At 42.2% G+C, this 20,737-nt stretch overlaps 1 protein-coding gene across 1 annotated transcript; it reads right to left on the minus strand.

Annotated features, from left to right (window-relative positions):
• Window positions 1–6,003: 6,003 nt before the first annotated feature.
• Window positions 6,004–15,527, minus strand: LOC310866555 (interleukin-1 receptor type 1-like). The gene is made up of 11 exons (XM_083776203.1): window positions 15,457–15,527; window positions 12,359–12,566; window positions 11,859–12,030; window positions 10,654–10,828; window positions 10,278–10,340; window positions 9,928–10,045; window positions 9,420–9,559; window positions 8,896–9,036; window positions 7,888–8,052; window positions 7,333–7,542; window positions 6,004–6,568 (listed from the first exon to the last, which is right to left on the minus strand). Exons 1-11 carry the CDS (start codon window positions 15,515–15,517, stop codon window positions 6,372–6,374), a joined length of 1,650 nt encoding a protein of 549 aa, XP_083632329.1. The 5' UTR covers window positions 15,518–15,527; the 3' UTR covers window positions 6,004–6,371.
• Window positions 15,528–20,737: the final 5,210 nt, after the last annotated feature.

Genomic DNA, 20,737 nt, shown 5'->3' on the forward strand with positions numbered 1-20,737 from the left:
TCAGCCAGCCCTATAGACATTTCAGCCATTTTAAAATAGCAGATCAACAAACACACAATGTGTCGCAATGCGACACAGGGTGAGCTTGTAGATCAGCTATTTTCAAAAGAGTTTTATGCTTGAAAACGTTTCGTACTTAAAAAGTACATTTAGATGCCAATACTTTTGTACTTTTACTGAAGTACATTTTGAATTCCAGATTTAGTAATACTTTTCCCACCACTTTGATTTTCTCGGCAGTCTTGGAGGCGGGCTCTCGTGTACGAGACAGTCAAGTCAACAGCCAATGAGCTCTCAAGTAGAATCCCATCTAGTCATAGTAGTGCATATTGTCTGTGCACAATAGCCTACTATTTTCCAGTCCTAACTAGAGTGATGTTCACTCAATGCTACTCAACACAAACCTTTTCAAACATTTTCAGAAGTTTTAGAAACTGTAAAAACAATTGTCCCAATACAAAAAAAGGAAAGAAATCACAACCGTGTGAAGTGAGTGGTGCAACTCCGTGTGGGGGTCCCCGGGGGATCCCCTCGAAGTTTAAATTCTGTGTCAGCAGTTTGTGGGTGTGGGTGTGGAAGGCTCTTTTCTTCTGATTTCTCTCTCTATCTTGCTCTTTCTTAACACTGTATTTCTCTCTATATATCTAATAAACTACCTGCAAGTCTCTCTCTCTCTCTCTCTCTCTCTCTCTCTCTCTCTCTCTCTCTCTCTCTCTCTCTCTCTCTCTCTCTCTCTCTCAGCTTCTCCACTGTTTGACTTGTGGTGACTCTTTAATTGGGGCTCAGCTGACAGTGTCTCCCTTAGGGACTGCAGGGCAGCATGGACCATCTGCTTCCAGAGCTAACATAAACAGGTGTCCCTACTTCCTCGCAGTCGCAGACTTCCCCCACTCGCACGCACACAGTCGCACGCATGCGAGAGCGCGCGTGCGCTCACACACACACACACACACACACACACACACACACACACACACACACACACACACACACACACACACACACACACACACACACACACACACACTATCATGCACAACCTGGTTGCTCCAAGGTGGATTTATATCTCTAGTCTGAATAAACATGTTCTCCACTCACTGAATTGTTGCCATAACATGTCCCCTTATGGCACACACTTCAGTTGTGTGTGTGTGTGTGTGTGTGTGTGTGTGTGTGTGTGTCCACCCCCAAGCAGGGTAGGAATCAGTCATTAGTATTTCCTTTATGGAGACAGATCAGCACTGAAGTTAAAGCCTAACTTATACTCCGTAGAAGGACAGTGACAGTTCTTGCCTGAAAGAACTGATCAATCAGTTCTTTCAGAGTCAAGTGACGCTGTCATTCTACATAGTGTAAATTAAGCTTTTAAGGGAAGAGGCGAGCACAATGGAGACGCATGCGAGAAGCCTCCGGGAAGGGCTTCAGGCTTATAGAAGTGCAGGCGAACATGTGGTGGCAGGGGTTATAAAATAAACGCTACACTATCTGTGGGCACAGCACAGATGCTGTTTGCACAAGTAAACCCTGGCAAAGCTTTGTTTTTCCTTCTGTGGTTTAAATATTTCCAGGCAGTGGTTAATAAACAAACACTGACTTGTGCTCATCTCACTTCTACTTTGTGTTGTCCACGCCACAGGGGACTTCCTATTGCATGTCTTAACCCATTTTGACCTGAGATCAGATTCTAAAAATGTCTTCTACATCCTGACAGTTTTCTGAAAAAAACTATGTTTCTATGTCAGTCGTTCTTCGATTTTTCAAAAATAGCAGACCTACAAGCTCATAGCGCGCCACTCGGTGGCGCGCTATGAGCTTGTAGATCTGCTATTTTTCAATAGCTAAAGCATAACATAATGCTAAGACCAAAAGGGGTTCCCGCCCAAAATGGGTTTTAAAGCAGTGGTTCTCAATCTCCAAAATCGATATTAACATTTGAAAGTATTTTGTGCCATAGGGAGAGTACTATTGATGCTAGATTAAATTTAGTACGGTTTACTGTAGATGGGAGATAAAAGTGAACAGTACTTAGACATTCTCTCATTTGGCTAACTTCTAGTAGTCATATTAACTACAAATGTACGTTGAACCTGGCGTCCATTTTTTGGGCATGTCTTCATGGGGAAAAAAGTAGATCTTCTAGTTTTAAACATTTTTGAGAATAAACAAATTAACTGTTCCTCCATTTTGTCGGGGACCCCCTTGGAACCCCCTGAAGGTCCCCGGATCTCAAAATGGGATCCGGGGACCTTCAGGGGGTTCTAAGGGGGACCCATGGTATTCTGTACGTGACATCACTGCTGACTCTCCAAAGCATCCTGTGGTTTCTTTGATTTTGAAGGAAGCCACTGGGTGTGTAATGGAATAGCCCTGGGTGTTACATTGGTGGAGGAGGTCAAAGGGGGTTAATGAAATTGAGTAGCCCTGCCATCTACTCTCTCTCCCCTGGCCAAAGAGAGGATTTCCCTTTGTCTGAGCGGTAGCAATCTGAGAACCCATCGGCAAATAAAGGACAAAGGCGTTACAGATACCATATTGAAATCATCGTGCAGCCACTTGAAACTGACTTGATAGGTAATCCAGAACTTTATATGGCACCTTTTGATCTTTTATTTCATGGTTAAACACATCAAGATGTGTTTCACCATGTTAATGATTTCTTTCAGACCTCCAGTTCTAGGAAACACAGAATGGGGGGGACTTTCTTTTTAAATTATTTCCACACAACAGCTCTAAGGTATAATATTAATGAAAATGAGTGGTATTCCCCTTAGAAACTTTTTTGTTGCAAGGAGTTGTGACTATAGTTGCATTGGTGTGGTCTGCATGGGCTTTAGGTAAACAATAATAGGGAAAAGGGAGTTTAGATGAATGAGTTGTAGTGGAGGAACAGAAGGACAGCCTATGGCTCTTATTCCCACTGTGGAAACACCTTTTCAGGCGGTGGGGATTACTCCAGCCCCCAGGCTGCACGAGGCCTTCACTGGAAGCAAAAGACACCAGATAATGTTACGCACGCACGCACACGCACAGTCACACGCACACACACACACACACACACACACACACACACACACACACACACACACACACACACACACACACACACAGCAATACTAACAGCTCTAACACATGCTCCCACCTACAGGGAGGGACAGCAAGCCAGACAAACCTAGCTAGTCATACCACATATTGTAGTGTGTGTGTGCGTGTGTGCGCGTGCATGTGTCGGGAGGTGGGTTGACTGGGTTCGGGGTCATAAGAATTGGAAGGTACAAAAGGATGGCCTTAGATGGCCTTAGGCCTAGTGCCCTCTGGGCCACTCAAGGAGGGCTGCGTAGAAGCACGCGCACACACACACACACACACACACACACACACACACACACACACACAGCAATACTAACAGCTCTAACACATGCTCCAACCTACAGGGAGGGACAGCAAGCCAGACAAACCTAGCTAGTCATACCACATATTGTAGTCTGTGCGTGTGTGCGCGTGCATGTGTCAGGGGAGGTGGGTTGACTGGGTTCGGGGTCACAAGAATTGGAAGGTACAAAAGGATGGCCTTAGATGGCCTTAGGCCTAGTGCCCTCTGGGTCACTCAAGGAGGGCTGCATAGAAGCGCGCACACACACACACACACACACCACCTGCTGTTTGCAGGCCTGTGTTTGGGGAAACGCTGATGGAGTGAGCGAGAGCCTTCATACCAGAACCAGATCAATATATATGAGCCAGACTCGTATATCTGCCATTATTTGCCTTTTTTAATTAAGCTTGTAGATTTAATATTTTTAGAAAGTCTTTGAATATGTGTGTGTGTGTGTGTATATACTGTAGTTTTCTAAATTGTTGCACTTTTTGACTTTTTTTGGTAAACATTCCAGCTACAGTGACCATCTGACCACTTAACGTAAGTGTTCAAATGGGTGCGGTGTGAACAGATGAGAATCACTTCCTTGTTGCCTGTAGGGAAATTATTTACTTGATAAGGACCTCACGGTCTAAATGTCGTAGCCTATTACTGCCGTTTTGTCGATAACAAATATGTTTGGAGCATTCCAAAGTGAGTTGCGAGCACGGCACAAAATCACCATTCATGACTTAAATTATAAACATGGAAACAAACCTTAAACTGGTCGTATCATTATATTTAACAAACCGCTGCAAGATATTGTTGTACAGTATGTCACAAGAAGTAGAGTTGGTGAACAACAAACTGCAACATGCAGGCCTTAACAACTCTGATGCCCATGCTTTATTTGTATGCGCACACACACACACACACACACACACGCGCACACACAGACACACACACACACACACACACACACACACACACACTACGCAGTCATACTGCCTATTCAGTAGGTCAAGCCTTTAGGGGACGATCTATCATGACTTAATCAGAAAGATGTGTGTGTGCATGTGCGTAGGCGCTGAGACAGGCATGTATACTGCAACAAGCATGATCTGTTATATCAGTTTCAAATACAGTAGGTGCGCACACACCCACACACAGACTGACATGTGCACGTGTGTAGACTTGCATTTGGAGCACTTTTATATGAACCATCAAATACAGTTTTCCAGATCTGTGGTAGGCTATCATTTGTGCAAGCATGTGACGGCAGGTGTGTGTGCGTAAGTCTGTGTGTGCGTGTGTCTGTGTGTGTGAGAGACAGAAGGGCGAGTGCCATGTCACCGGGTCCTGAGGGGACAATAGCAGGGGCCATGTCCCTAGTGATCTGGAGCCAGCTGCTGGAGCCAGCGTCATCAGTGACAACCCCAGCCTTCCACTGTTCAAGACCCCTTCCCTTTCAATGGGAGTGTGCCGGTGTGTGTGTGTGTGCGCGTTGAAAATAGCTGATCTACAAGCTCACAACACATGGCGCTGCGACACATTGTGAGCTTGTAGATCTGCCATGTTCAGTGAGTTCAGTGAGTTTGTGTGTGTACACACGCACACACACACACACACACACACACACACACACACACACGAGCACGTAGGTGTGCTGTCATATGGTTGGAAATCCATTGGTGTGGTATGTATGGATTTTAGGATTGTAAAGTCCAGATTGTAGTCCCACAGATAACACATTGTAGATTGTAGTCCCACAGATTGTAGTCCCACAGATAACACATCTCTGAGTTACAGATCCATAAGGGTCCATTTGGATCCCTGGTGGACCCTGGACCACATTTTGAGAAATAGTGATTTTTTTTGTATTCTGCCAAATATATTTGTTTTTTTATACTTTTGTTGTTAGGTTTATTATTACTATTATTTAACAGTTGGTTGCTGGAAGAACACTACTATGTGATTGAGACAAATACATCAGTGTTAGTTTTGCTGACTAAGACTAAAAGACTATGGTTTTTGATATTTAGTCGACTAAGAGTAAGACTAGACTATTTCAGAAGACTAAATAGGACTAAGGCTAAAGAAGGCTGAAAGAGCCCAAAAATATATATATAAGAAAAAAGAAAATACACAAAAAGAAAGTACACATAATTATTCACTTAAACCCTATAGTGTCGCAGTCCCACCCCTTTCATGACGACGAGCGAGCCCTGGAAGACCATTTCCAATTCCAAAGTGTCTTCTGGGCCACTCGTCGGTGGTGGGACTGCAACGCTCTATATAAGTATACAAGTACTTAGTTGACCACTACAGGGGGTCCCACAGGGCCCTACACTAGGTCCCCCTTCAATACCAAATCTCTTTGCCGAAAGTAGCAGATTTACAAGCTCAAAATGCATCACAATGTACCGTAACATGCTGTAGATCTGATATTTTCATAGAATTATATACTTTACAATACAAAATAAGTACATATTATCTACAGTATGTATGAATTTTCAAAAGCATTTTCAACATTTCTGTTGTCTACTTGGTGGTGTCCCAAACATTTGCATTTTTTTTAAACAACTCTTTATTTAATTTTTATGTTTTCACATAAAGATGAATCAGAAAAGTATAAATTATAAGCACACTACAATAAAACAGACAAGAAAAACTAAAAGCACAGAAACAAAAAAAAAAAAAAAAAAAAAATGGCGAGCAGCACATACACAATACAGTCAGTTATTCATTATCGAAAAATATATAAATACAAATATATACACATATTTATACATACACAACACACATGGGCACATCAGAAGGCAAATTGCAAGAGTACAGCTGGGGCTCTCCAATCCAATGAATCACTTCCTTTATAAATCACAGTAGATAAATCCCTTGGCAAGTAATCTATCTAACCACCATTTCCAGTGTTTTCCGAATCTGTCAATCATCTGCCGAAACTCGTTGTTTGGCTCCCGAGGCTGAGAAACGGGGTTTAACGGCACCTAGTCTGACTCTAGACCACAGTAGTGAGGGCTCTCCCCCCAGGCACTGGGGGCATGTTGTACCTCAGGCACTTCCAGAAATATCCATTAGAGGGCAGTGTGGTGCATCTTTGGTTCGCAGAAGAGGCTGTGTTCCATTGTAGAGCTCCCTGTTGCTTTCTGATGTAGTGTAGTGAGGCCGAAAGACCACTGTAATCCAGGGGACCATCTGGAACAGGACAGGATACACAGTCCAAGATTAGAACAAAACAAAACAAAGCAGCAGAGATGATTCAAAGAGGATGGAATGAAACGGAATACATAATTAGTTTGGCAGCGACAGATTAAGCAAACTGTAAACTGATCTGTCACAACGCAGGCGTTGTATCCAGCATTTAACTTATTCTAGAAACGGATCACCCGATTAAAACTTGTGTAACCATTAGACCAGTGGTTCTTAAATGGTGTGCCCTGTGCCGAGGCACAACGGATTTGCCTTGGGATTTCAATACATAAAAACTATTTGAAGAAGTTCTAAATTAAGTTTGTGCACAATCATTTCCCAATCCGGTGGCAAATTCTATATCCGAAAAATATATTTTTCAACCACTTTCAGCCTGGCATCTGTATCTTGTGCTTAAAATTATAGCCAATCCCAACAGCATTTCTCAAATAGAAATAATAGCAGATCTACAAGCTCATTGTGCCTTGAGATTTTGACTCGAGGCACTTTAGTTTTCTACCCATTCTTTTGTCGTTACCCATTATTCCCAATGTGTACCATGGTCCCTAGTACTGTTGCCAAACCCCACAGTGTTATCTGGTGGAGGATGTGTAGAGTAGACTAACATGCCTCCTCCGATACACCTGAATCACCAGCGCCATGCCGCCTGCAATAACACTGCCAGTTGTGCTTATCAGAGTGGCCGAACAGAAAATGAAACGGTCGGCAGGAGTTTTAAACCGTGTAAATCAGTGTCCATGCAGTCTCACCCATTTCCACCAGGATCACACGAGGGTCATTTTGCATCAAGGCGTCATGCAGGCCTATCTTCTGCTCGTAGCTTTCGTGGTCTTGGCTGTGCTTCAGCGGCAACACTTCTTCAGCGCCATGAGTGCTTTTGTAAGACTGAACATCTGCAGACAGGATGATGATCAGTCTGCGACACCTGCGCACTGTCGCCGATATCTCATCATGTATCGCTGCAAGGAACAAAACACACCTGTCACTACATATTTTGGCAGATCACCAGTTTTAATGTAACAACGCTATGCTGGAGGTTGGAGGCAAGGAGGCAAAAATGTGCGTATTGGGATCTGGCTATGGAATGGTAATCACCTGTCCTTCTGTGCTTCTTTCTATAATATTATACTACAAATACATAACAGTCAGTGTGAAAGCTTGTCTATTCAAAGTAACGGAACGTATTTGAAGAGAATGCCTTACATTTGTTCAACTTCAAATTGAATCAATTGTTTAATTTTGACAAGATAATTATTACATAAACTCGTCAATAATAAAGGTGGACTGCGCACACGGTCTCTGACCTTCTCCTGGACAGTCATCTCGTCCTCTGATGTAGAGGCTGTAGCCATGTTGTTTCTCCAGCACCTCAGGAAGAACATGCAGGGCAAAGGTCGCTGTCCCAGACGAACTCACATCGTCAACATGGAGATAGCTCACATAGGCATCGTACTCTTTACCGTCTGGAACTAGAGAGGAGAAGGGAGGAGATTGTTGTCAGCTCTGTTGTGATGAATGTTGTGCTTCCTTTTATAGCCTCTCCCTAGAGTCCCTACTACACCATATCAGCCCAATAATGGCCCGATATGACAGAAGCTTGTCGTCCCTGACCCCCAAAATGAGTCTGGGACGACAACTGGTCGTTTAATCTTGTGCAATGTGACATGGTGGAAGACAGCTAACAACGCGTTAGAATCTAATTGTCTAGTAAGTTTGATCCCTTTGTGTGACAGGTTGGATCGCGCCCGAGACGAGTTCGGTGATGTTGACCAATCAGGGTGACATCAGAGATCCACAGGTAAGTCGTTATATATGATTTTCTTTGAGGGCCGCCTATATACAGGTTTGTCTTTAGTTCAATGTTTGTTTTAAAAACGCCATTGACAATGAAGGGAAAATGTACGTCATATTGTCTCTTCATTGTTAATGGCATTTAATGTTTGTGTTGGCACCGTTCGTTTTACATCACCATTACATCACCTAATCAACATGAGTTACACTTTAATATATAAGCACCCCTCACTTCACACGGGTGTTATTTTTGAGGGGTGCCAGCCTCTCCTATACACCGGTTTAATGTTTGTCTTTAGTTCAATGTTTGTTTTGTAAACGCCATTGACAATGAAGGGAACATTTATGTCATAATGTGCCTCATTACGTCATATTGTCTCTTTGTTGTTAATGGCGTTTAATGTTTGTGTTGGCACCGTTCGTTTTACATCACCATCACATCACCTAATCAACATGAGTTACACTTTAATATATTCGCGCCCCTCACGTCACACGGGTGTGATTCTTTACGATATACTCACTTTGTTGGGCCAGTTGAGGACACAGCTTCCTATAGGCCAAGACCAGATCCACCCTGAAGAAGTACCCAGACACCAAAAACACAACAGCAAGGCCGAAGGACAGGCCCACACCTATGCAGGTGTGCAGTTCAGTGTGGTCAGCTAGTGAAAAATGGTGAGACCAAAATTACAGTCTGTCAGAATGTGCTGCAAACAGCACAAGACGAAGTGATACCTGATGTATACTTGGTTGCGTACCGAAACAGCAGATCTACAAGTTAACGATGCGTTTTTGGTGCATGACAGCGGCATTGAATGTTAGATCATCCAGAATTCAGCAGGGCTATAACTATTGATTATTTTCATAGCTATTATTCTATGTATTACTTTAAAATATATTTACATCAACAAATCGATGCACCCTTTAATATGCACAGCACATTGATACAAGTGTTCTGCAATAGAGCTTTCCCTCCTGCAGAAATCACACACGCTAGAAACTTTAACACAGATCAGAATGATAAAGCCCATTAATAATGCTGTACCTTTCTGAAGCCACAGCAAGCCCTCGGCCTGGTCTGTGGGGTTCATCACAATGCAGTGGATGGGCACGTTCAGGAGGTCAGGGATGACATCAGAGATGGACAGTGTAGAAAGGCCATACACTCCCTCATCCTCATGGATACTAAAGAGTAAGTTCATGATAAATCAATCAATAAATCAACTGACCATTATTCACTTGATTGCCATTTTGATATAATGACATATACTTTTCTCAAAGTACTCATGGATTATAGTCGCCACGACCGATTTCAGTCATATGGATTCCATAGAAGTCTTCTATAGAAGTGTGTCCTGGCTATCTACAAGCTTACAACACGTCCCATTTCGACCCTAAGGATCTCAGACATCTCATAACCGCAATCGTTGCTAAAAACATCATCATTTTACATATTATTAGGACTTGGCCAAGCAACGTTTTTCAGTCGTGAGATTTTATTTTGCTTTAATCCATGAGTACCTAAATGCTTTATGAACTAGAGGAGAACTCACTAGACCCAGGACTGGTTGTGGTGGTCGTCGTCGTTGTGGGGGACCACCCAGTACATGAAGTTCTCGTCATGCTCGCCGAAACCCAAATGGGCCAAACATCGTAACTCAGCACTGGAACCTGTCATTGATTACAGTAAGTACAGTACGGTGGCAGGCACTTTATATTCCATTATTTCATAGTATCACTAGTATTACGCATGAACTGTACATTCTGTACATGTAACAACAAATACCAATATAGCGCCCGTCAAAAAACGACTTTTGGCCTGGCAGAGATAATTAAACAACGCTACCAGGCAATAAAACGTTAACATAAAATAGATATTATTCTTAGTTTAAATTCGACTTACCTAGTTCAACCAGCACCGTGTCATTGATAGGATACACCAGTGAGGGTGGTAAAAAAACTGGATCTGATCCAACAGAGAGTAAAGCAGAAGATATAAATGTATATAATCTAATTTAGACAATAGCAAATATAATATATTTGCTATTGTCTAAATGACATTATACATCTTATACTATATCAAGAAAAAATGCACGCACGCACGCACACACACACACACACACACACACACACACACACACACACACACACACACACACACACACTCTGACACACACATATCAATTTACAATATTGATATTTGAACTGCCAGCTCTCTGGGGGCATACTGGCTAACCGTCCATTAGCCAACCATCAGTCCATCACTCAATCTAATGTACCATTATTAATGCTGAGCTGGATGCTCCGTGCAGAGGTGTGGGTCTGTCCATCCAAGGTGAAGTTAATCAGACAGGTGTAGACCCCTGCATCATCCTCTGAGGCTCCATAGAGCCTGAGTCTGCCCTCCTGGTCCACTTCAATAGTCCCTCCATCCCGTTCCAGTGCCTTGCAGTCCTACAGTAGACAGACACAGAACGATGGCATTTAAAGAGGTTGTCTATGAGATGACGGTACTTCATTAGACACCCTGGAGTCGTTTTTATGTGCAATGTGTGTGTATAGAGCGTCGCAGTCCCGCCCCCTCGAGAGACCCGGAAAAGAAATCCCCGTTCATTTTCCTCATAGACTTTTCAGAAAGTATTTATTTAAAGCCAACTCTTGTCGTGACAAATCATGACAACAAACACAATTTTTCGGGCTGAACAAATAATTAGAAAGAAGAAGAAAACGGCAGGTTACAACCCTTTTTTTTGTTGTTTTTCTTCTTATTTGTTTGGTCATGATTTGTCACGACAAGAGTTGGCTTTGTACGATGCTCATAAGGTCTTTAAATAAATACGTTTTGAAATGTCTATGGGAAAAATGCATTGGGAACTATTTCCTGGGCCTGGCGTCGTCATGAAAGGGGGCGGGACTGCGACGCTCTATTAACTTTGTATTTAGGGTTTCTTCCTGGAGGCTGAACCCTTGACACAGGCCAATGAAATAAACAGTAATATAGTGACATCACACTATCAGCCCCTCCCCTAACCCCTCCCCCTTTATCATACAACTACAGCTGTGGGTGCGGCTTCAGTTCAGGTGGAACACCACCCATCACCACCCACCAGGCAAACCAGGCATACTTGATGAACTGGTGGGCGTGCCCACATAAAAACAACATTTTAACAAATACTGTACACTTTTTTGAAAAAATTATACCTCATATAACAATAAGACCTGATGATCATGTTTTAGGGTGGAAAAAAATCACGGCACTCCATCTTTAAGTAATTTCACGAAACTGTTGTAATGACTGTGTATGTGTTTAAGTGTGTATGTCACTCCGTCTGCAATGACTCAATGGTTTTAAGGTAATGCAGTGTAAGAACATTTTAGTACTGGAATTGAATTGTCTCTCGTTGCATCAATTCCTCTCACTCCTTTGTCCATTTCTTTATCAATTATTTCATGAGTGGCGACTCAGCTGTGCAGAGTATCCTACCTTGAGCCAGTTTACGTGTGCTGTGGTTTTATTCAGTCCAAGAATGTCCATCTGTTTGCAGGGCAGAACATCTCTGGTTCCCTGTTTGAATTCTCTGCGCTCAGCTGGATGAGGACACTGTCCACTAGACACTGACACCATGAACTCCATCTCCCATGCTCCTCTCTGGTCCCTGCAGACAAGGGTATGTAGTTTAAATTCTGCAGTACTGATTTAAAGTTTGGCTATTATTTTGTCTTTGTTATATAGCGATTAACATTGCATGTAAGAACTAAGATAATTTGTGTGAAACAGATGACTCTTGCTCTACAATTACTTCCTTAAATTGTTTATTTCATCATTCTTTTATCATGATGACAAGCAGTGTAAGGTAACTAAGTAGATGTACCCAAGACACAATTAAGTATAGCCTACATTTTGATGCCAATAGTTTTGTACTTTTACTCAAGTAAATTTAGAATTTCACACAAAGTCACACACGTTCACTTTGTAGGCTATACCTTCTTCCACATGTGTAAGTGCCATGATGAGAAGCGTCCACGGGTAAAAACCACAGGTCCCCATCCCTGACCTGGGTTCCAGATGGGAGGCCCACCTCCTCCGCTCTGCTCCATGTAACATTGGGCAGGCGACCCACGGTGCTCCCGCACCTCAGCACGAACATGTGTTCAGCACTTGCATAATGGCGCTGTGCTGCCCTCCTGTGGCCTGGATGTGACGGTGACAAAAGGAAGATTAAACCTTCAATGTATGTGTCACAGTCACGGACCAAAACCTTCCCAGCAGGAGCTCTTTATCATGACTGAAACCAGAAAGGTAGTAAGACTAAATAACTCAGGTTGACGTCGTTGGACAGCAGCAGACAGTTTAATTAGGGTTCAATTGGACAAACTTGAACATAGCCTATAGGCTAGGTTATTATTTTGTATCTGTTTTATTGGGAGTTAATTCAGCTTGTTTTTATTTTTGTTTTTATATGGCCATCATGTTGTTGCTGGTCATCCTTGACTGGAAAGCAGTGGCTGTTGTTTTTACATGTGGTATAGGATATAGGCCTACAGTATATTTTGGTTTTATATGAATTGTATTTAATATTATTTTGTTCAGACAGCGATATAAATAGAAATATATTTAATACATTTCTAAGTTACCCAGGGAGAAACCTTTTTTTCTAGTCTTGTTAGGAAATTACCAGTAGTATGAATTGATAAGTACCGGTAAAAGAAAAGTTCTTCGAGACAGTGGAATCAGGAAATGAAAGCAGCACAGCAAGCAAAGTTCAGGCTTTGAAGAACCAACCTCATTCAGGCTAAAGGTCAATTCCACTGTTTGCTCGTGCAGAATGTGCACTGTATGCATTCAAGATGGAAACTCCCTGCTCCCTAATACCATAATTATAGTCTACCTTAGCAGTGGGCGTGGTTTTCTGGTTCCACTGAAACATTGGCCATTCATTTTTCCCATATAGAGATTTACAAAGGCTTTTGACACCGTGAACCACTCCATACTGGTTAACAAGCTGAGCCTACAATAGCACATCAGTGAGCTGGATGCAATCCTACCTGGAGGGGAGAGAACAGATGGTGGAGGTGAACGGAACACTGTCCCCTCCCCTCCCAGTGAGCTGTGGCGTCCCACAAGGAAGCATACTAGGGCCTTTACTGTTCCTAATTTATGTTAACGACATGACTTCAGCTTGTGACTGCAACTTGTTCCTGTTCGCAGATGACTCAGCACTGCTGGTCTCGGACAGGAACAAACTGCAGGTTGAAAAGACCCTCAGCTCTGAACTCGGTAGAATCTGCACCTGGCTCGCTGATAACAAACTATCCTTACACCTGGGAAAAACTGAATCCATCCTCTTCGGATCAAATAGTAAACTCAGCAAGGCAGATGGCTTCTTGGTTAGAGTGGGTGACAATATTATCACACGAAAAGATCAAATTACCTACCTAGGTTCCATCCTGGAGGCCAATCTTTCCGGTGATAAAATGGCCACCAACGTAATCAAAAAAGTCAATCAAAGAACAAGATTCCTTTACAGGATCTCCTCACTGGTCAGCAAAAACACCTTGAAGACCTTAACAGGAGCCCTCGTACAAGGTTTCTTTGACTATGCATCCACCTCTTGGTACCACAGCACCTCAAAGGCCCTTAAAACAAGGCTCCAGACCTCCCAAAACAAACTGGTCAGGCTCCTACTTGGCCTCACCCCCCGAACCCACCTCACCCCTGCCCACTTTGACAGGCTGGGATGGCTTAGGGTCGACGACAGAGTACAGCATCTTGCAATGGGTCTGGTCCACAAGATTCGATACACCACCAAGATACCCATGTACCTGTCTAAATACTTCCTTAATGTAAACGAAGTCCACACCCACAACACCAGAGGGAGTGCAACAAACCATGTACAACCCAGATTCGGCACAAACAAGGGACTAAATTATTTTCGCTCCTATGCCACCAAAATGTGGAACGCCCTACCAACAGTCATTAAGACATGTGAATCCCTTGACTCCTTCAAAACCGCTCTCAAAGGGCACCTACGGATGGCTGCAATTCGAAACTGGCCTCTGTAAAATCTGAATCCCCCCACCCCCCCCCCCCCCATTTTCCCTCACTGTATATTGTATCTTTTCCCTTTTTTGCTTCCCATATGATGAATTCCTGTTCTGTACTTTAGCTACATAGAAATGTCTATTTGTATGTCTCTAAATGTTTGTATGTCTTTAAATGTTTTGATGAATTGAACAATGTGGACCCTGTTGTAAACAAGTGTAATGCTTAATTGGGTCGTCCACTCACAGTTGACAGTCTTTGTATTGAGTTTGTGCTTAAAATGTACTGTAAATTCTACAAACTGTTAATAAATATTTCAATCAATCAATCAAACACAAACATTTAAATAAATTATTTTAGAATCAAGCTATGCAGGATCCTGGTGATTCTGTGTGTGTGGGGGTGGGCGGGGGGGACCGCTAAACAAAGATTTATAAAAAAAAGAAAAGCTAGCCTTTTATAGCCGTGAACCCTAATTAAACTCTGTTTCTCTGCTGTCTAACGTTACTTCAACCTGGGTCAGGTCTCTCAGCATAACATATTGTTTAATCACCTAATTATAGTGGTTGGATAAATTGGATAAATTGGATTGTTGTCGTTGTCATTGTCATTCCTTCCACCACTTCATTCATAAATTATAGTCTCAGCCACACAACAGATTAGAATGTAAACTGCGTGTGTGTGTATGCGTGTGCGTGTATGAGAGAGAGAGAGAGAGAGAGAGAGAGAGAGAGAGAGTCATTCCTTCCACCACTTCATTCATAAATTATAGTCTCAGCCACACAACAGATTAGAATGTAAACTGCGTGTGTGTGTATGCGTGTGCGTGTATATGAGAGAGAGAGAGAGAGAGAGAGAGAGAAAAAGAGATGGGTAGAGAGGATAGGATGTGTGATTGTGGAGTGACAGTGCGCGAACAAACCAATATGACCGCCTACCCTGTACTGCAGCGAACCCGATCTACAAGCTCACAACGCGTCAACGTTTACTAGTAGGTCATTGCAGAACTTATCAGGTGTTTGGTCACTAGGGTACTTACTGTGTCCATGTGCGACGAACAGAGCGCTGATTATGTAAAGACCGGAGCCCAACAGTGTCATGATACTTCCTCGTGCCTGCATGATTAAAAAAACGATGAATAATAATAATAAAAAGTTTGTGCTTTTTATCCTCGACGAGAAGAAGAAAGGCTTCTTAAGGAGGAGTTTCCTGGTAGCCTACTGGAAGTGAGACCATTAGGACTATAGAACTGACTTTCCAGAAGGAAGTGATTTACAGACAGGAAATTTCCCCACCCATGCAGTGTCATAAATCTGAGAGATGAGATGAGATGAGATGAGAGAGTCATATATTCACTGTCCATTTATGTAATTTAGAAGTATTTAACAAGTAGGCCTGTCCTGTAATAATGACCTTTTTTTAATCAATCAAATCAGATATGGCAGCTCACTCAATAGGCTAGCCCTATAGAGCAGTTAAGAGCAAACTTACCGGTTAGACTTGAAAGATTAGCCTTCTGTCGGTGTGAGTGATTCATACAGAACACCTTTGCTGTGAATTTTCCGGCATGCACACAAGTTCACAAGTCACAACCCACTATTGCACAGTTGTGTTTTGTCTTGACCTATAAAACATTTCCCCATGATGAGATGTGCTTTCATCTGTTCCATGAAACATCTCTCTCTCTCTCAACACAATGAACACATGACTTAAACTAAGTAAATATCACAGCATTGGGCTTACAATATATTTCATTATAATGAGTGACTGGCACCACCACATATTGACTAGCGGGCTACATTCGAAGGCATAACACAGTCATGTTTAAAAAAAAATGTTGTAGATGGGCTACTCAGTGCAGGACATACCAGCAAATTATAGGCTATATCAAGCCCTTTAACATTTTACATGTTTCCCCACACTACACCTATGAGCCTCATGGCTTGGCAAGGCTTACTTACACCCATTAGTTAAAAACTAAAAGATATGTGGTATATTTGATGGACTATGAAATATATTTAAAAATTCTGTATTTTATACGTCTTAATTAAGGGATATTTCACTATAACAGTCATTTTAACACAGGCTTTTGTGAGCACCCGGCAGTTAACCCCTTTTAGTGTTTTAAATTATGTTATAATTTAGCTATTGAAAAATAGCAGATCTACAAGCTCATAGCGTGCCACCGAGTGGCGCGCTACGAGCTTGTAGGTCTGCTATTTTTGAAAAATCGTAAAAATGTGGCGTAAATCTTTGAATATATATATTCTTTCAAAGGGAATGTTTTTAAATCGGGTCTAAATGGGTTAAGTGGCTTGATTCAGTATTTCGATATGTGATATTCATTTTATCATACGCCCCCTTAATTATACAAACTATATATTCATTGAAAACACCCGTCCTTGGTTCTGGTGACTGATGCCGTTAATCAAAACATTTATTTAAAAAAAAACATGGCCTCCTCACGTCATGTTAGGAATGCAGTATGAGTCACCAGAACCAACAATCATATTTGAAGTGGGGACTGGGGACCCCCCCCCCACACACACACACACCCTGACAAGCACTTGGAATTACTAGGCATTACATTTAGTTTGACTCGGTTCCACAGTTAAATGTTGTGAAAATAGTCGAATTACAATTGCTTCTTAACATTTGACAATTTGGTATTAAAAATATGTTAAAAGTCCTTGAATTGTAACTTCAGAAAAGTAGTTACCCTACTCTTACATTATAGGCCTACTGTATGTTTGTTTGTTTACGGCAAGTAAGAAAACAATGATGCACATTAATCTAATCATCTGGGGACCTCCCAAAATCATTGGGCACCCCAGTTTGGGAACCACTGCCCAAGTGTATACTAGGACAACACAAGGCTGCTGTTATTACTGTCAATACTGTTGTATTGTCTGTTTACACAGTCAGGACTGCAACATAACGCCAGGGCTCCACTGGGCGCGTTGCGTCACGCGTGCGTCAAAAAACGAACCGGTTCAATTTTATGGTGACGGAGACGCGACGCAACGCGGGCAGTGGAGCCACCCTCCATTGATTAAAAGGGCACATTCCCGACACTGACGGAGACGCGACGCAGACGCGCCGCAGACGCGCCCAGTGGAGCCCTGGCGTAACACTTGCAGTTGCAGGTAACACCAGTGATTTGACTAATGAGCAACAGTGGCTAGTAACCATAATTATGGTGCCAAGGAAAACCCTAAGCTTTTTTCTGTTTGCTTTTTCATGTCCATAAGACAAAATTATTAATTGTTGACTTCAGAAAGATCAAAGAAAATATTGTTTCCATCAATGAGTCTCCTGTTGAAAGTTTTGATAATTGTTTTAGTTTTTTAGCAAGTATGTCATGTTCCGTTCAGAACTTGCCTTTATTTTCTGTCTTTTTGTGCCCTCTGGTGGACGTTGGTTAAATGTGTGTTTACATGCAAACTCGTCCATTCTGAAGCTAAATGTCAGACCCTGCGGTCTTTGCAACTGCTGCTCTACTCCTAACCTAACTTTGTGTTCATGCCTTGAAAGAATCGTCTGTAAGTAACATGATTGCAACCTTTTCTGACATGTTTGGCGATTTTGTAGCATTTTGGTTTATCTTGATTTATTCTTTGCAAGTTGGTTTTGGTGCTGAGCCTATGCTAGCATCTAGGTTGTTGCTAAGCTAATTTCAGTGTATCACTAGTTTCAGTGCATTGATATACAGTGACAACATCACTGCTTGGTCAATTCCATTAGTTTTATTCAGCATTTGTTAGCCTTTCTGACTTTCTGTGAGTTCATTATATGGTACAGCAATTCATGATTTTATGGTACAGTTCAGTTCATAATTAGTTCATAATTCCAATTAATATTTCAGTAATGTGCAGTTATAAAAAACGGGTTAAAACTATTTAGGCCTACATTTATCTACAAGCCATTTACATTATACAGTACAGTATATGCAGTCATTTCATGTCACTTAAAACACGAGTTACAGTGAAATACACTTAATGCTTGTAGACATGTAATTGTATGTTTTTCATGTTTATTATTTCATTGGATTATATAAATAGGCATTATTTAAATAGTGCGTCTTTCTTTATGTTTCAGTTTTACAATTTTGGCTTGATTGCTTTTGTAGCAGTAAAAAACCCTTCAAACGTTACTCTGCCTCCGACCGTCTCTTCGAGCCAACTGTTAGCTGTCTGTTTATCTGTGTACATCATACCTCAGTGAGAACAGAACAAAGTATGTGTTTTAATCTTCTGCGTAGCTTTGCGTCTCTCGGCTGGTGTGTGTCTCAGACACCCTCGTGTGGTCTCTCAACGGTAACACCAACTAAATCCTCAAGAAAGCACATTCATTGATTGATTGATTGATTGAATACATTATTACAGTTATTATCGGCAAACAGCAGAAAGTACAGTCAAACACTTAGTTTAAAAGGATATATATCTTTGCAGTCTTGTTTCCATTCAGGTCCTGGGTATTAATTCATAATCATGACATGAAAAATAACAACAAAATTCAAATCATCACAAAAAAACACAGATCCCATCCATGTACAGGATGGGGAAAAAAGGAAGGGGTTTATAGCAGATTCAGTACTTTCTGAGGGGCCTCAAGACAAGCGTTTGTTTTTTACCCCTGAGGCTTCTGTTAACTTCAGTCAATGTACCATTTGAGCGCGTTTGAGAGGTGGTTTCACAGGTTTGGCAACGTGACTGCTCTGGGCTGCAGACTGCTGGGAAGCTGACTGTAAAGGCTGCAGCAAAATCATTGTTACAGAACTAACCCGGCCTCCATCTAAGGGAATATCAAATCACACACCACCTGTATACGTAACAGTTTACATCCACAGGCAGTCAGGTTGCTGAACAGTGGACACACCCACGGTGCATTTATATAGCAATGTTATCATTGTGTACATTGTGTACATTTGCATTCACCCACACATTCACACACCGATGGTGGAGGAAACCATGATGCAAGGCACCAACCTGCACATCGGGAGCAATTAGGGGTTCAGAATTTTGCTCAAGGACACTTTTGGGGAGCCTGTGATCGAACAGGGAACCTCACGATTGCTATCCGTCCGGCGGCCGCTCTCCCGGCCATTCTACCCCTGAGCCACTATTCTACAAGTCATTTCCCATATGTACATTACAGCTGTACACATCTTTAATTTTCATCATCTATTTAATTCCAGAGTTGTATACACACACAACTGGAAGGTTGGGTTGCTGGGCCCCAATTCCACCAGCAGCTAAACCAGGCATACATTGCAGTCAGAATGTGTTGTAATTTTGCGCTTGAGCAAGTTATTCTTCCCCTTTCTCCTCTGTCGCAGACATGTTCCTTTACACTAAGTTCTTCTGTGAAACAGCTGCTGTCAGTTGAAACAACTGTTAGCCACATGATTATGACCCTCATCACAAGGCCAACAGCGACCAGTGACCAAATTTGACTGAGAGACTGCCATTGGATGTCTTTTTTAATTTTCGTTTTTTCATGTCATATGAAAGCAGGAATTATAGCTTCAAATGGACATATCTCCAGTTTTGGAGATATGGCTTATAGTTATAGAGTAATGTCTTGCAGAAAACAGCGAGTTGAGAAAACAGGCTTGAAAGGTTCACTTCTGTGGTCTCTAACATTACACCTAGCTACATGTTTACGCATGTAGCTCTGACACTTATTTCAGACATGCTGTATGTAGTATGTGTAAAAATCTGTAAAGAACTCAGTCAAATCTGGTAACATTATTATTATTCTCTGGATGCCTGGCCCTTTTACCCCCTTTTACCTCTCACAGGCATGTGGTACCTAACCTCCTTCCAAAATCTGGAGGACGGTGACAGAGACATGGATGAGGTCTCCTGTCCTCTGAGCTCAGCTGGTACAGTTTATTTTGTGGCAACTGTTGTGACTATCGCTGTGGTCCTTGTGGCTACTGCTGTCTTTGGAGTTACAGTTAACGTCACTACTGTAACACTGGTTATTATTGTCACTGGTGTCACTGCTGTTGAAGGTGGAGGCGGTGTAGAGCAGGAGGAGGCAGCGACTGGCCTGGATGTTTTCCTCCACCGAGTCCACAATGGCTGGAGACGGAACGGAAAACGATAGAGGAGAGAATTAGAGACAGAAATACTTAATTTGGGAACACATGTAACCAAATGGACACTTGGTATAAACCTCACATGTGCAAAACTGTTGTTTTCACGTCACTGTTGTAAGAAGAATCATGACACGCACGCACACACGCACGCGCACACGCACACACACACGCACACACGCACGCACATGTAACCAAATGGATCCTTACAGATTCA

Source organism: Protomyctophum parallelum (assembly GCF_964188405.1).
Source record: "Protomyctophum parallelum genome assembly, chromosome: 11".
In the NCBI taxonomy this organism is placed as follows: Eukaryota; Metazoa; Chordata; class Actinopteri; order Myctophiformes; family Myctophidae; genus Protomyctophum; species Protomyctophum parallelum.

Coding starts and splice junctions, on each gene's coding strand:
- LOC310866555 (XM_083776203.1), bottom strand. CDS start 15,517: ATGACACTGTTGGGCTCCGGTCTTTACATAATCAGCGCTCTGTTCGTC. Junction 10,046..10,277: donor CACGGTGCTGGTTGAACTAG/GTAAGTCGAATT, acceptor AATCAATGACAG/GTTCCAGTGCTGAGTTACGA. Junction 6,569..7,332: donor TGTGATCCTGGTGGAAATGG/GTGAGACTGCAT, acceptor GTCCTGTTCCAG/ATGGTCCCCTGGATTACAGT.